Source organism: Microtus oregoni, unplaced genomic scaffold (genome assembly GCF_018167655.1).
Source record: "Microtus oregoni isolate MIOR12 unplaced genomic scaffold, Mior012 000004F_ref0000308, whole genome shotgun sequence".
In the NCBI taxonomy this organism is placed as follows: domain Eukaryota; kingdom Metazoa; phylum Chordata; class Mammalia; order Rodentia; family Cricetidae; genus Microtus; species Microtus oregoni.
The window spans coordinates 31,084,522-31,099,720 of record NW_024543063.1 but is presented as its reverse complement, the minus strand read 5'-3'; the positions used below and the strand labels follow the sequence as shown (position 1 = coordinate 31,099,720).

The 15,199-nt window shown below is 49.3% G+C and overlaps 1 protein-coding gene across 1 annotated transcript; it reads left to right on the top strand.

The window, feature by feature from the left end:
* Positions 1 to 624: 624 nt before the first annotated feature.
* Positions 625 to 14,418, top strand: Dpep1 (dipeptidase 1). The gene is made up of 11 exons (XM_041650301.1): positions 625 to 742; positions 7,160 to 7,317; positions 9,876 to 10,008; positions 10,244 to 10,376; positions 10,488 to 10,638; positions 10,812 to 10,881; positions 11,125 to 11,301; positions 11,384 to 11,468; positions 11,544 to 11,619; positions 11,803 to 11,938; positions 12,013 to 14,418. Exons 1-11 carry the CDS (start codon positions 674 to 676, stop codon positions 12,178 to 12,180), a joined length of 1,356 nt encoding a protein of 451 aa, XP_041506235.1. The 5' UTR covers positions 625 to 673; the 3' UTR covers positions 12,181 to 14,418.
* The last annotated feature ends 781 nt before the right edge of the window (positions 14,419 to 15,199 follow it).

The following is a 15,199-nucleotide window of genomic DNA, read 5'->3' as shown; positions in this document are numbered from 1 at the left end:
CCACACTGAATCCCAGCCTCCAGCTCACCACAAGTCACCAGACCCTCCCACAGTTTCAAAAGGCCTGTAGTTCTGCCAGAGGACATTCCAATCTGAGGTTGCTTCTGGTTCTCCTTATGAGGAGGATGGAGAAAAATTAACCCTCCTCGTTTGAATAAAGGATCCAGAGCCCCTCAGGGCTGTCCCCAGCACAGCTGGTTCATCCTAGATTGGGGAAGCACAGTTCATTCTTACTTCCATGATGAGGGGAGTCATAAGGGATCAGAAGATGGAGGAAAACCAAACACGTGGCTCCAAATCCCAAGAACATGGAGCTCAGCACAATGAGCCCAGGAGTGCATACACACGGCCCAGACTCCTCTGGCTTCTTAACTCCGTTATCCTGAAGCAGAACCTAGTTAACCTGGTGCATAACTCGGAGAGCTTGATGCTGAAGCCATGACATCAAAGGGCTCCAAAGGCATGTCACCCTCCCAGATTTTTGACCCAGAGACCCAGATCCCACCGGATGTTCTACGTCACTGAGGGCTTGCGTGCCTGTCGGAGACAAGGAGCAGCTGACATGTGTGAGGCATTAGCCCTGTCTGCTCTCCTTGGCACATTGTGAAGCCCCGGGGAGTTTCCCTTTTAAAGAGGTGGCCCTTCAAAGCTCAAGGACTCGGGAGCAGGCTGGATGTCTCTCTGGGTTTCAACCACAGGACTGAAGCGACGTCTGTACCCCCTTAACCTGCGTGTGCTCCTGGTGAGTGTCGGGGTGCTGGGGAGTAGACCTGGGTAGAGGCCAAGCAATAATGAGGTACAGAAAGTCTTTTCCATTTCTGGGTAGAAAGCATCCCGTGAGCAGCGTCTGTACATCCAGGGAATGACATCATGCCACAGCTCGAAGGGAGAGGGTCTGCAAGGCTGAGGACTCTCAGGCCATGGACAGAGGGGGCTCAATAGCCCCAGGCCGAAGAGCAAGAGGCATGTATCTGATGCCCAGGGTGGTGTGGGGAAGGGGGAAGCAGTAGCTAGAAGCAGGACCCTTTTACATGCAGCGAGAGTGTTGGGGTGATAAAAGAGAAAGAGGACCTTGTGGGGCAGCTCACCAGGAGCGGTAAAGGACTCCTGGGCAGGATGAGGAGAGATACGAAGAATTCACCATCCTGAGGACGGCCTGGAGGTGACCGCAGTGAAGGCTATTCTTCAGGTGGCCTGAGGTACCACAGGACAAGGCCCCTGGGAAGGGAGCTAGGCTTTGGGGATAGAGGTCAGGGTAAGGGCTTGGCTGTTGGAGCTGAAGATTCAGCGGTCTGGGGGACATCTCTGTGCGGATATGGGGGATATCTCTGTGCGGATATGGGGGTATCTCTGTGGAAGTTACCCTGGTATGCAGCTGGGAGATAGGCTAGTCTGCTGTGCCATCTGTGACCCAGTGACATCCTCTGGGAAAGGACATAGGGATAGATGACATGCGGGTTTCCCCTCCACATGCAGCCTCCTGTCTAAGGATTTGAGTATATGCTTGTTTAACATGCGTGGGAAAGTTCACACATATATCCATAGCTTGTCCACACACCTGGAACTGCTTGTTAGGGGTGTGCCCAAGTGTTTCTTGTCTGTGATGATCTGTGAAAATGTGTGGGACCTGGCAGACCTGTGTTTGCAAAGATACCTCTGCACAGAGAGTAACCTTCAAATGTGGATATGTTCGTCCACACATGTTTGCTGCAGATGGTGTTTATGACGGAGTACACTTGCAACGTGTAGATTTATAGACGTGTGAGGAGCGTGTCTGTGTTTTTGCTGTGTGTGGGCGTTACCCGTGCGTGCATGGTTCGGATGTCCTCTGTGACCTGTGTTTATTGGAGGATGTGGTAGATCTGAGGTCTTGTGCTGCCCTGCAGTTGTCTCTTCTGCTCCGTGGCTGGCTGGTGGCATGATCAGGGTCAAGTTAGCACATTTGGGTCTCAGATGGCAAGAGAAGCTTGGCAGCAGCTCCCTAAGCCTCCACATCACAACGTGGCTTGGTATAAGGAACTGTAAGAAGCTCTGGCTAGTAATTCTTTCCGGGGCCTTCAGTGTCAGAACTTAGTCATTCCAGGCCCATTGGGGTAACCCTGCTCAATGGAACATTTTCTGGGTTGGGAAATGGTTCACTGTTGCTCTCTGTGGCATTTTCTCTGGCTCTGATTGGAATTGAATAGCACTGTTTAGGTACTGTGTGTTTATTTTATGGTGATCCTTCTGCTTTTGGTAAGAGCATCTTTCTTTCTTTCTTTCTTTCTTTCTTTCTTTCTTTCTTTCTAGCTATGGTAGACCAGGCTGGCCTTGAACTTAGGTCTTCCTGTCTCTGACTCCTGGGATTAAAGGCACCAGCCTGGTCTACAACAGATAGTTCCAGGACAGGAACCAAAAACTACAGAGAAATCCTGTCTCGAAAATTTAAAAAAAAAAAAAAAAAAAAAGACCGTGAGGTTACTGGAGACCATGCCATGCACAACATTCAGCCCACTGGAAGAAATAACTGAGAACAGAAACACTACCACATGAAACTTAGCTTGTCCTCCAAAGGAGGCTAAGACTTGTGGTCACTGAGAGTTCAAGGCCAGCCTAGGCTGCAGAAAGGGATCCTGTTTTAAAAACAACAAAACACTAAACCAAACAGAACAATGACAACAAAAAATTCACCACAAACCAAGTCAAGACAGAAACAAACGGTAGCCGCCCCTCCTCCTACTGAATCCTCTAGGAGGTATCAGCAGGGTGTGTGTAAATCCTATTTTTAACCATCAAGAGGAAGGAAGAAAAAAAATTAAAGAAGAAGCTGCAGGAGCGCAGAAAGGGCTGGTCAGAAGGCAAAGGTCTCAGCACACTGTGAGAAGGAGAGGCAGAAGGGAAGAGCTCCTGAAGGGAGCCCTGTGGGTGATAACGAGCTGAGGGAGTTCCCCAACTCAGCAAAGATGTGGCCTGGAGCTGGAATTGTAGTCAGTTGACTGTGAGAGTCTGGAAAAGCCTGAGGGAGAGAGACAGAGAGGAGGACAGACAGAGGGAACTAAAAACCCAGCCAAGGAAGGAGAAAAGCCATTAAGAGACATTCCTGAAACAGAAATCGTCCAGAACCATTTGGGGCCAGCCTGGTTTACAAGAGCTAGTTCCAGAACAGGCTCCAAAGCAACACAGAGAAACCCTGCCTCGAAATAAATAAACAAACAAACAAACAAACAAACTTTCCAGAACCAGGACAGCTTTTCTCGTCAGCAGTGGGCTCCTTTTGTTGCATTTAAGCCTAAATTGAGAACACAGTCCCGCCTAGCAACTTTGCTTCAACACAAGTAGGAAACAACAGGACTCGGCAGCTGGCCGTGGAATGCTATCAGTGCAATGGAAGAAAGTCCAGAAAACAGGAAAACGGAGGCTGGAGTTCATTCAGTCAACTGAAGGGGACAAAAGAAAATAGTGTTGCTACAGACGGATGTGGTTTTCATAACCAGAGCAGAATGCCAAAGGAAAGAACAAGAAGGCAGTCTTGGGAAGTTGAATATACAATTTCTGAAATCAAACTTGAAGACAAAGAGAGAAAATCACTTAAGGGCATAAAGAAACACACATACATACACACAGGAAAACCTGAAACAGGGCGGGGCATAGGTAGGTGAACCTAGGTAGGAAGATAGAAAGTTCAAGGCCAGCCTAGACACCACCTCAGAATGAAGAGCAGGGTGTGGGGAGGTAGTTCAGCACATAAAATATTTGCCCCGTAAGCATGAGTGCCTGAGATTGATCCCTGGCACTCATATAAAATGCTGTCTGGGAGAAGCACAGACAGGCGGGTCACTGGAGCTCACGGAGCCAACCTAGTGGAATCAGTAAACCCTAGGTCCCAGTGAGCGACCACGTCTCAAAAACCCTGTTCCAGAGGAACAATGCCAAAGGCTGACCTCTGGTTTAGTCTACACAAAGCTAGGGTTCGACTTCACCCACTCCAAAAACAAAACAGTCTAACCTGTGGGCTACAATGCTTGCATATATGTGTGTACCTGCATACACACAAGCACACATCCACCTAGACACACCCACAAGTGACAAAGAAGGCTGGGAGGGTCAGTAGGGGCAAATAAGAACAAAATGTAACACGTATGTCTGAATAAGTCCATAAAAGGGGCGCTAGGAATGTTTCTCAATTGGGAGAGTCCTTTTCTAGCATGCATGAAGCTTTAGGGCTCTATTCCCAGCGCCTCATAAACCAGGTGTACTGGGACACACCTGTAATCCCACGCTGTAGGAGGCCAGAAGATCCTAAAGTCAAGGTCACCCTCAGTTAACGCGGACAGTTGGAGGACACATGAGACCCTGTCTTTAAAAAAAAAAGAAAGACTCAAAAACATGTCACTAATTGAGAAAGCACAGAACTGTCAGGCTGAAGAGGTGGCAATGCCCAGAGAAAAAGCACATCTTCTAGAAAGAACTAGAACAATAAATTATTATTATTTATGTATCAGCTGACCTGATGTTGTTCCTAGCAACAGTTCAAGTGAGACAGACCGCAGAGCCTTCAGGCTCATGGGGAAATGATTTACGCCCCAGAACTGCACATCCGACAAAACTGTTGACCTGGTGTGAACGCTGAATAGACATAGTGCAGGCTTGTAAAAGCTCAGAGATGCAGCCCCTCCACACCCGCTGCCAGAGAATGTTGCAAGGGCTTGTCCTAATCGAGTCAGAGGCCAAGCCAAAGAGGAGGAACCGTGGAAGTACAGACTCCCAGCTGCCAGCCAGGAACCCCGGAAGAAGCAAAGTCAGATGTTGGCGTCTGGAGGAAAGGGGGAGAGCTGGGTGCTGGGGGAAGCTGCCATATCAGGAGACCATAGACTGTGGGGAGAATGTGGGACAATCAGAAGTTCAGAATAATAGTAGGACAGTTTTTACAGACAAGGTCTTACTCTATAGCCTACACTAGCATCAAATCTGCCATCCTCTTGGCTCAGCCTCCCGGGTATAGTATTACAGATATTTTAGATGGGCAATATAATGTCTAGTTTGATTAAGAAGAACCTCCTCAAAAAAAACCTCAGTGGCTCTCAGCATGTGGGTTGAGACCCAGAGGTCTCATAACAGATATTCATAAAATAGCAAATTATAGCTATGAAGTATCATCAAAAATAATTTTATGGTTGGGGGTCATCACAGCATGAAGAACTATATTGAATGGTTGTAGCGTTAGGTCGAGAACCACTCTCTAACTTTTTCTACCAATAAGCAGGTTAGCACAATGACCTCAGTTTCAAAGAAGCTGAGGCTGAAATATCTGACAAACGCATACAATTCTGAAGGGACCAACAGTGTAGAAACCCAGGATCTGAACCGGAAGTCCATGAGGCCACACCGTTATGTTTTTGTGTTTTCAGCACAGGAAGCTGAACCCTAGCTCTGTATATTCCAGGCAAATGCTGTACCCTGAGTAACATCCCCAGCCCCACTAGGACTTTTAAACCAATACAGGGATGACAGGAGAAAATTTAAAAGTGGTTTTTAGCAATCCAGGATGGGCGCGGTGGCATACTTGTATAATCCTCGCACTTGGGTGAGGGGTGCTGGACACTGAGTCCAAGGCCAAGCCAGGCAATCAATGCCTTTGATGTCAGCACTCAGGAGGCAGACTTCAGAGGCACTCGGACAGAGACAGAACTCTGAGTTCAAGGCTAGCCTGCTCTACAGAGTGACTTCCAGGATAGCCAGGACTACACAGAGAAACCCTGTCTTAAAAACTAAACAAGAGTAAAAAGAGTTCAGTGCGGGAGTTGGTGACATGAGACCCTGTCTCCACAACAACAGTTTTGAACTCACACGTGGGAAGAAGTACATAGTCAAGGGCCAAGCAGGTCTAAACAGAGGGTTCGGCCCTTTCTGGGGAAGCATTGTAGACAAAGAGATGCCCCCAGGTTTGGAGACCCAGGGCTCAGACAGCATTCCCACAGTGGCCCAGGGGAGGGATGCTGGACTCATTCAGTGAGGATGCAGACCTGACCACAGTATTTCAGGAGATTTTACCCAAGAAAGAATTGCAGACAAGAAAAACACCACAAAAGAAAATAAGAACGGAGGACAAAGGCGAACTGTTCCTAAAGGGATGTGGCGGACCAGGGTTTAGGCACTCAGGATTCTGCAAGGTACACGGGGTTATGTAAGACCAGTAAACCAGAAGAGAAAATGCCTCAAAGGAGTGACAGGAAGATGGACACGCCAAGCATAGGGGTTCAAGAAGGGACAATAAAACGAGAAATGTAGTTTTCTCTTGTAGGGGTGTGGTGGAGCATGGCTGTAATCTCAGCCTTAAAACAGGCACAGATCATGGTGCAAGCCCGGGCAACTATGGCAGCTATCAAAGTAGGAGGTGCCCATGCCCTCTTGTCTGCCACGCACGGGTTGGGGGGTAGCATGTGTCTGGACACCTAGGATGTCTCCTACCACAAGGTACACGGAGAGTGAGTGGCATTTTTTTGTATAGGGTCCTGGTATTAAGGATTCTTGGGACCTCTTTGCCAAGAGACCATAGAAGTTGGGGAGAAGACATAAATACAGCTCTCTCCAATAGTGAGGTACATTGAAAGCTGCCACTTGACCCAGTCTCCCCAGCAACCATTTGAGGTGCTGTCAACAAGAGGGAAAGTGAGGCCCAGGGGCCCAGGCACCTGACAAAAAAATGACCTTTCTTCTCAAGGTCAGGGGGAAAGAAAGAACCAGGTATTGCCTGGAGCTGGGTAGGCACCAGGGGGACCCTTTCTGGATGCTGTAGCCCTGGCCAGTCAGAATTTGGGCACTTTCAGTAAACTGAGCCCCAAAGGGCAGGTCTGCATAAAGGTAGCAAGAGTAGATGTGCCAGCAAGCTAGATAACAAAGAAACTGTCTTGTACTAGCCCCTTTGGGACTCCTCTCTGGGTCAGGAACCCCGGTATCTTTTAATGCCTCTATCTAACCAATACAGCAACAGCCAGTGTGGGATCATCTGTGCTATCTATTCTGAAAGGGAATGGAGTGGTTACTCATTGAACACTGGGAGTTATAAACAGGACTCTCAGTCTTAATTACCCGGACCAAAGGCCTCTGTCCTTTCTCCTGACGGGCACAGCAGCTCCATCTGGCTCTTAGACAGGTTTTTGTTTTTTCCCTCTGTGTATAGGCCAGAACAGAGTTGCCAAGGCAGCTGTGGAAGCAGATCTCTGGGGACATGGCAATGTCGATTATCTGGTGGTTCTGGTCTCTACTGGCCATCTGTGTATCCGACACATTCCGAGAGAAGGCAGAGGAAATCATGAAGACCACACCGGTCATCGATGGGTGAGTGGCTACCTATTGAAGTGCCTGCAAGGGCCAGAAGCTTCCAGACCTCTGCTAGGAGGCTCAGTCCCATCCCCCCCCCCCCCCCCCATACCATGGTTCTTATCTCCTTCTGGCCTTGGCTCTTTGATGGAGAATCTTAGGACCTGGAAGGTTTCAGGAAAAGAGGGAAGGAGATAGCATCCCAGCACCTGGCTCCCAGGGCTCCCAAAGCTCAGAGTTTGGTTGCATCTGCGAATTCTGAGGTCTCCCAACTCTTTAGTCATATATCTGAGGGAGAGATCCAAGTCCCTACCTGGATCTCAGCTGAAAAGCTGAGGTGCGGGTGGCTTTACCCCAAGAAATGTTGAACCCTGAAGTCCAATCACTGAGGAGGAGTCACCCCAAGAGACCACCCTCACACCACAGTTGATGTAAAAGCAAGAGGATTTAATTAATTCTGTCATGACAGGGTCACTCAGCATTCAAGCCAAGGACCCCGAATAGCTGGTGCAGGCTACTTTTAAAGTAAAAAAGCCACAGAAACAAGGGGGGGGGACATCTGTGAGTCATCCTAACCATATCTGAGGAACTGAGTCAATATTTGTGGGTTATCTTGCCCCAATTTCAATAACTGAGTTCTCTCTGGAGAACATCCACAAGGAGACAGGGAGATGGAAAATCCCCAACATTTCTGTATGTGCATGTGAAGTTGTTAGGTTCTTGGTTCCCAAGGGAGGGGGGAGCACTATTGCAGGGAGGCCTCAGAAATGGCCTCAGAGTTGTCAAAAATGGCTTCAGAGTTATCCTAGAGTTTTACAGAAGGTCCTCTTGAGCATCCTTCTGTCTCTCCCCCATCTTGTGCCCAACTGAGAATCAAATACCTCAGTGCCTCTCTTTTCCTTTGTGGAGATCACAGTGCATGTGGGGGGTGTCTCGTACATTCAGCTCACACTGCCTGATCCCTCTGACCTTGCTAGAATACTGGAAGGTCTTTGCCAGCTCCTTCCCACCCTTTCTTTCCTGGCCGAAGCAAGGCCAGTCTTCCAGCTCTCTCATCTGCCTGCTGCTGCTGGCCAATCTGTCTCTCACTGGGTTCTCGTGGAAGTCTCTACTGGACCTCCTCCCACCAGCACCCTCGATCCCTGAGGCTTAAGGAGCTTTGCACTGCAGTTTGACCTGGCAGAGGTGGCTCCGTTCCCTCGGAAGACAGGAGTCTTGTGGTCCTATTTCGTCTTCCCAAAGAGGGTGGAGGGAGAATGAGGACAAGTATGGCAGGGGGCTCCTGAGGCATCTAGGACTCCGTTCAAGTGCTCCACCTCTCCCCAGTACCCACAGTGGAGATGAGTTTCTTAGATAGACTGTAAGTGTACTCAGACAAAAGATTAAAGTCCCTTTCCTGGAGCCTACCTAGCCTTGCCTCAGAGAGCTGCCAAGGTTGCCTTGGCTGGTTCATACCCATTCATTTATCCATTCAGTTAGTGTATCGTGATAGATCTGTGCCAAGTGGAAAGGGTGGGGTAAGAGGGATGAGTTCAGTCCAGTTCATTCATGGACATCTTCTGGGTGTGAGTTCACATACAGGGACGGAAGCTTATGTGTCTCTTTGCTGGGGGGTGACTTGGGCACCAGTCCTAGGAAGGGGCACATCCTCTGAGCTTTCCAAAGGAGCTTCCTGGACTGACTAGCTTTGGGGAAGTCATTACTGGGAGCAGATGGAGTCAGGGTGAAGGAGAACTGATAGGCAGGTGACCTGGTACATGGACTCAACAAACCTGAGGCAGCTGTCATATAATGTGGGTGTACGTACTTCCCATTGTAACTCCAGCACTTGGGAGGCTGAGGCTAAAGGGTCACTCACTGCAGGCTTAAGGCCAAGGCTACACTGGATTTTATGAAACACTCATGTTTCATAATAGAAGGACCCTATTTAAAAACAAAAAACAACTCAGCTGGGCGGTGTGGCGCACACCTTTAATCCCAGCACTCAGGAGGCAGAGGCAGGCAGATCTCTGTGAGTTCAGGGCCAGCCTGGTCTACAAGAGCTAGTTCCAGGACAGGCACCAAAGCTACAGAGAAACCCTGTCTGAAAGAAAGAAAGAAAGAAAGAAAGAAAGAAAGAAAGAGAAAGAAAGAAAGAGGGATGGAGGGAGGGAGGGAGGGAGGGAAGGACGGAGGGAGGGAGGGAAAGAAGGAAGGAAGGAAAGAAAGAAAGAAAGAAAGAAAAAGTGTCATCTTCCTATAAGGTGCCTGCTCCTACATTGGTTTCCAGCCCCCCCCAGGCCCAGGTGATTTTGCAGCATAGCAGGGGTTTACCCTTGTGCGGGGGAGGGGGGTAGATGAGGGGCATAAGAAGCCCGGTCTAGCCGTACTCAGCTCATGGTCCCTTGACTAGGAGTGCAATTAAGGAATTTCACCCATGTGCAGGTGTGTTCCATTCAGAGGCATTCCACCTCAGAGGCCTGCTTGTTAGTCTTACTTAAACTGTAGGATTTTGAGCTGGAGAAGGGCAGTCTGCAAACCAGTTGGTTCTGAATTCCTAATCCACCTTGAACACTCCCCACCCCCGTTCCCTCCAGGCACAACGACCTACCTTGGCAACTCCTGAAGTTGTTCAACAACAGGCTGAATGTTTCAAAGGCCGACTTGAACACACTGACTGAAACACACACCAACATCCCCAAGCTGAAGGCTGGCTTTGTGGGGGGGCAGGTACATCCTCTGGTCTCCCGTTCGTTCTGCACTTGGGTCTCCCCTATACTCCCCGTGGGCCTGCCTTAGAGAAGCATGCCTCCTGGGCACCTGGGCCCCAGGCCTTGGAAGGGCACACCTGTCTGAACCAGCCCCCCGGGGCTTCTGAAAGGGCAGGAGAACAGACCCATGTATACACTGGGGTGGACTCAGAAATCAGCGGTCTGGGCCATCCACTCTTCCCCTTGGCCCCCAGTTCTGGTCCGCGTACTTGCCTTGTGACACCCAAAACAAAGACGCCGTGAAGAGGATATTGGAACAGATGGATGTCATACACCGCATGTGCCAACGATATCCTGAGACCTTCTCGTGTGTCACCAGCAGCTCAGGTAGTGTCCCATCAAGGCACTAACATCCCCCTGCCAGGCTCGGTCTTGAGTAGAGGGTGGGACTTTGAATCCTGAATGTTTAGTGCCAACCCTCTCCTTGGTTCTTTGTAGGTATCCGACAGGCTTTCGGAGAGGGGAAGGTGGCCAGTCTGATTGGCGTAGAAGGTGGTCACTTAATCGACAGCAGCCTGGGCGTCCTGCGGGCACTCTACCATCTGGGTATGCGGTATCTGACCCTCACCCACAACTGCAACACACCCTGGTAAGGGGTCCTGCTGTGAAGCCCCTGGGATGTGGTCAGACAAGGAAGCCAAACGTGTGACCTCTGTCGTACCCAGAACTCTCCCGAGCTCCAGGCCAGGCCTTGTCGGCTAGGCAGGTGAGGGCGACACTTCTCTCTGCCCCCTGGAAAAACACCCGTGTGTTTCTCTTCAGGGCCGACAACTGGATGGTGGACAAGGGAGATGACAAGGCTGAGAGCGAGGGACTGTCAGTCTTTGGGAAGGTGAGGGGGGAAGTGTCACGCCTCAGTGGACTTTGGTATCCTCCTCAGTCACATGGAGCTGACAGTCCTTGTTTCCAGGGTTGAGTATGTTGGAACCCCTGAGCGTTTAAATTGCTGAGTCCTGAGTACCCCACAATCTCTAGCCACTAAAGGGTTAATTCACACCTATCTAGCGCTGCCTCTCCCATGCCCCAAGTTCCCAGTGTCTGTGAGATGTACCCAATCCTGTCCCCCCTCCCCCAGAGAGTGCTGAAGGAGATGAACCGCCTGGGTGTCATGATTGACTTGTCTCATGTGTCCGTGGCGACCATGAAGGACGCTTTGGAGTATTCCGAGGCCCCGGTCATCTTCAGCCACTCCTCAGCCTACAGCCTGTGTGATCACAGGCGGAATGTACCTGATGACGTGCTCCAGCTGGTGGTAAGGAATTCGAAGAGGGAAGAGGAGCCCCTTGTCTTCTGTGGGTCCTCTCCAACCTTCACCCCCACCCCTCTCTGAGCAGAAGAGCAAAAGGAGTCTGGTGATGGTGAACTTCTACAGTTACTTTGTGTCCTGCTCAAAGGATGCCACCCTGTCCCAAGTGGCTGGTAAGTGGACATGACCACACAGTGACCAAGTGGGGGAGGGCCTCGCTTAAGACCCACACCTGCTACTCCCTACAGACCACCTGGACTACATCAAGAAGGTGGCAGGCGCTGAGGCTGTGGGCCTTGGAGGGGACTATGATGGCGTTACAGAGTAAGAGCGACATCTTGTTTTCTGATGGAGTTATGATCCTACTGACATGTGCTGATGGGACAGGGGAGGGAGAGTGTCCTTAGCACAGTGCAGGGCATTTTTGCTGCAAGCCTACTCTTCTGGCCTTCGTATGCCTGGAGAGTATCCTGTCTGCAATGCCTGGGACTCTTGGTCTTGGTGTAGGCTTCCTGCGGGACTGGAGGATGTTTCCAAGTACCCGGATCTGATAGCGGAGCTTCTGAGGAGGAACTGGACAGAGACGGAAGTCAGAGGTGTACTATCTGAAAACCTGCTGCGGGTCTTCTCTGAAGTGGAACTGGTGAGACAAAGGGGCCATTTGGGTCCTGCCCTTTGCCCACCCAGGCAGGCTGCCTAACTTGGGTCTGTCTCCAGGCAAGCAATAACATGCAAGTTCCGGAGGAAGAACCTATCCAACTGGATGAGCTGGGTGGATCCTGCAGGACCGACTATGGCTACTCACAAGCCCCCAGCACCCACCTCCAGATTGGGGCTCTGCTGGCCTTCCTGGTTCCTTTGCTCTTCAGTCTGAATCTCCTGTGACATCCTAAGGACCAGCACCTCTTTCAGTGCTCTCAGAGCTCAGGGAAGACTAGACAACCCAAGAGCACATGTTGTCCATGCAAAAACACACCCTCTCCCAAACAAGCAGTGTGCTGACCCGGGGACAGTTCAGGACACATGCAAGCAATAAATCCCTTTAAGCACAGAGTATGTATGTTGTCAGTACCCCAGCCCTGGGAGGGACTTCCGAGCATCTGGAGAGCAGATTTTGAGAATGGTCCCATGTGAACAGGGACACAGGAACAGCTGAGTTCTTGGAGGGGAGGTCTAGAAGGAACCCAGATGTCTGCAAAATGTCTCACGTGGGCATTGGCTAGTTTAAAAACCCATGGTTTAGGCTTCAGTGGCTACCTCCCTGCAGCACTAACCCATGTACATAACACCCCTAAACATGTACCCATGTGCACACAGCCATACACATACATACAGCACTCAGATGCACATATATATTACACATGGGACATGTACTCTGACACCATATGAGAGTCACACATATGGGAAGGGAGCCAGGAGCCTTGGAGAGCAGATCCAGATGGGATGGGTTCCTGGACTCTCCAAGGCTCTCACTCAGCTAACAGCAGGTCTTTCCAGTTTCACAGAGGTGGTCTCGCGTGACTGCTAGCAAACAGGGGATCAGGACATTCAAGGATGCGTCTCGTGAATAACCTTGTGAGGGACAGCATGGAGCAGTCCTGCTGAGTGGCCAAGGACTCCTTTCTGGTCTATACTCCTGAGACACTTCTCATGGACACGGGCAAGGACTTCTTTGTCGAGAGCCTGTCCCTACCTGCTGAGAGGGACCCACAAAGGGTGAAGGATATCACTGCCTGAGTGTATGAAGCCCCATGGCCATCTGTCTCTGTCCCTTTCAGATCTACCTTCTCTGAAAAAGAGCTGGGTAGACGATAACCACAGGGCCATCCACCTGGCTTTAAAGTTTTCACTTTTTGAAATAAGCTCTCATGTATGGTGGTCCTCTGACTCACTGTGCAGCCATGGGATGATCTTGAACTTCTGAATCTCCTGCCTTCGCCTCGCAAGTACTCCAATTACAGGTACAGACCACCTCACTTGGTTTTTATATAGTGATGAGGATCACACCTGGGACTTGGTGCATGCTAAGCAAACATGCTACCAACTGTCCCCAGCCTCTGGTTGGCTTTTAGAATCCTCCATGTGCCAGGCTACCAAGGAATGCAATGATAGGGGCCTGCCCACACCCAAGTGTGTGGATGTTAGCACAAAACGAGAGTTGGTCATGTCCCTGTGTCTGTCACAACATGTCCCACCAAGCAGCATCCTTCTCAAGTCTGGTCTAAATGCCTTAGGGAACATCTGTGGCTATGTAGGATCAATGCAGAGGGGGAAATGCTTAGTACAGGATTCTGTGCCCATTATCTGGCTAAAGCTGTGGGAAAGGTCCCCCTGGTGTATTTCCGGTGTATTACACCACATTTTGTCAGCTGGAAAGTAAAGTCACAGAGCTCCTAAAATAATCCTAGACCCAAGTATAGTGTTACATATTATACATTATATATATATACTGTAATGTATACAAAATATACATTACAAAGTATACAAGTATAGTGTTACAGACCTATAACCCTGGCTCTCAGAGGGCTGAGCCAAGAAGATCAGTAACTTGAGATCAGTCCAGGCTACAGGGAAAGACTCTGAACAGTTCTTGCTGCTTCTGCAACTGACTATATGAATATTTTAAAAATAAAAGAATAAAAAAGTTATAATTCTAATTATTATAGTCCAGTATAAGAAATGCACACGGATTAAGAAAATAGGGAGAATACATGGAGTAGGAGGGGTGAGTGCACAATAACACTGACCGTGAACACCAGCAGAAAAGGGCAGGGTTATACAAGTTACACTAGGAGATGTGAGTGTAACCTCCTGCTGTAGAAAGCTTATTTCCACATGAGTAAGCGGGAATATAAAACGTAGGGCTTGGGAGAAGCTGGGAGCACTGGCTGCTCTTCCAGAGAATCCCAGCATCTGTATGACAGCTCACAGCTGTCTCTAACTCCAGTTCAGGGGGATCTCTGGCTCTTTTCTGGCTTCTGCAGACACTGCACTGGCAAAATAACCATACACATAAAATGTTTAAAATTTTTAAGGGCGGTGGGGTGGAACTCGGTAGTGCACTTTTTTTCTTTTTCTTTTTTTTTTTTTTTAAAGATTTATTTATTTATTATGTATACAACATTCCTTCCATGTATGTTTGTATGCCAGAAGAGGGCACCAGATCTCATTATAGATGGTTGTGAGCCACCATGTGGTTGCTGGGAATTGAACTCAGGACCTCTGGAAGAGCAATCAGTGCTCTTAACCTCTGAGCCATCTCTCCAGCCCCCACGGTAGTGCACTTTTAATCTTGACACTGAAGAGGCAGAGGTAGATGGATCATTGTAAATTTTGGCCAGGCTGGTTGGTGTAAATAGTGAGTTCCAGGCCAGCTGTGACTAGAGAGACCCTGTCTCAAACAAAACAAAATTCACTTCAGGGTCACTTGGTGTTCCGCATTACAAAGTTGATGATGGGGCAAGGACCAAGGCACATTCTAACCATGGGGCCCCAGGCTTCTTGAAATCAACGTGCGTGACAGGTGTTGAGAGTAGCTGAATTCTCTCAGAAACAACTTGTGAGCTCCCTGAGTCCTGGACACCAAGGAGTCATCTTGTGAGTTCAAGGCCATCATGATCTCCCTGGTGAGTTTTGGGACAGCGAGAGCTACATACTGATACCCCGTGTCAAAGAAAAGCATTTCAAGGAACGGATAAGGACGAAAGCTAGGCTCTTACAGTGTTAATAATATACAGTCCTGATGTTGTCACAGACTCACGGTCATGCATTTTGTCAGCCACTCATGCTGCTTGAAGTTTCAGTGTGACCAGCATCAGTTTGTTTGCTGTGTGCGTGAGTTCAGAGGTTAACTTTGTATTGTGATCAGTTGCCTTCCTTGATCACATTCCAACTTTCCATTTTT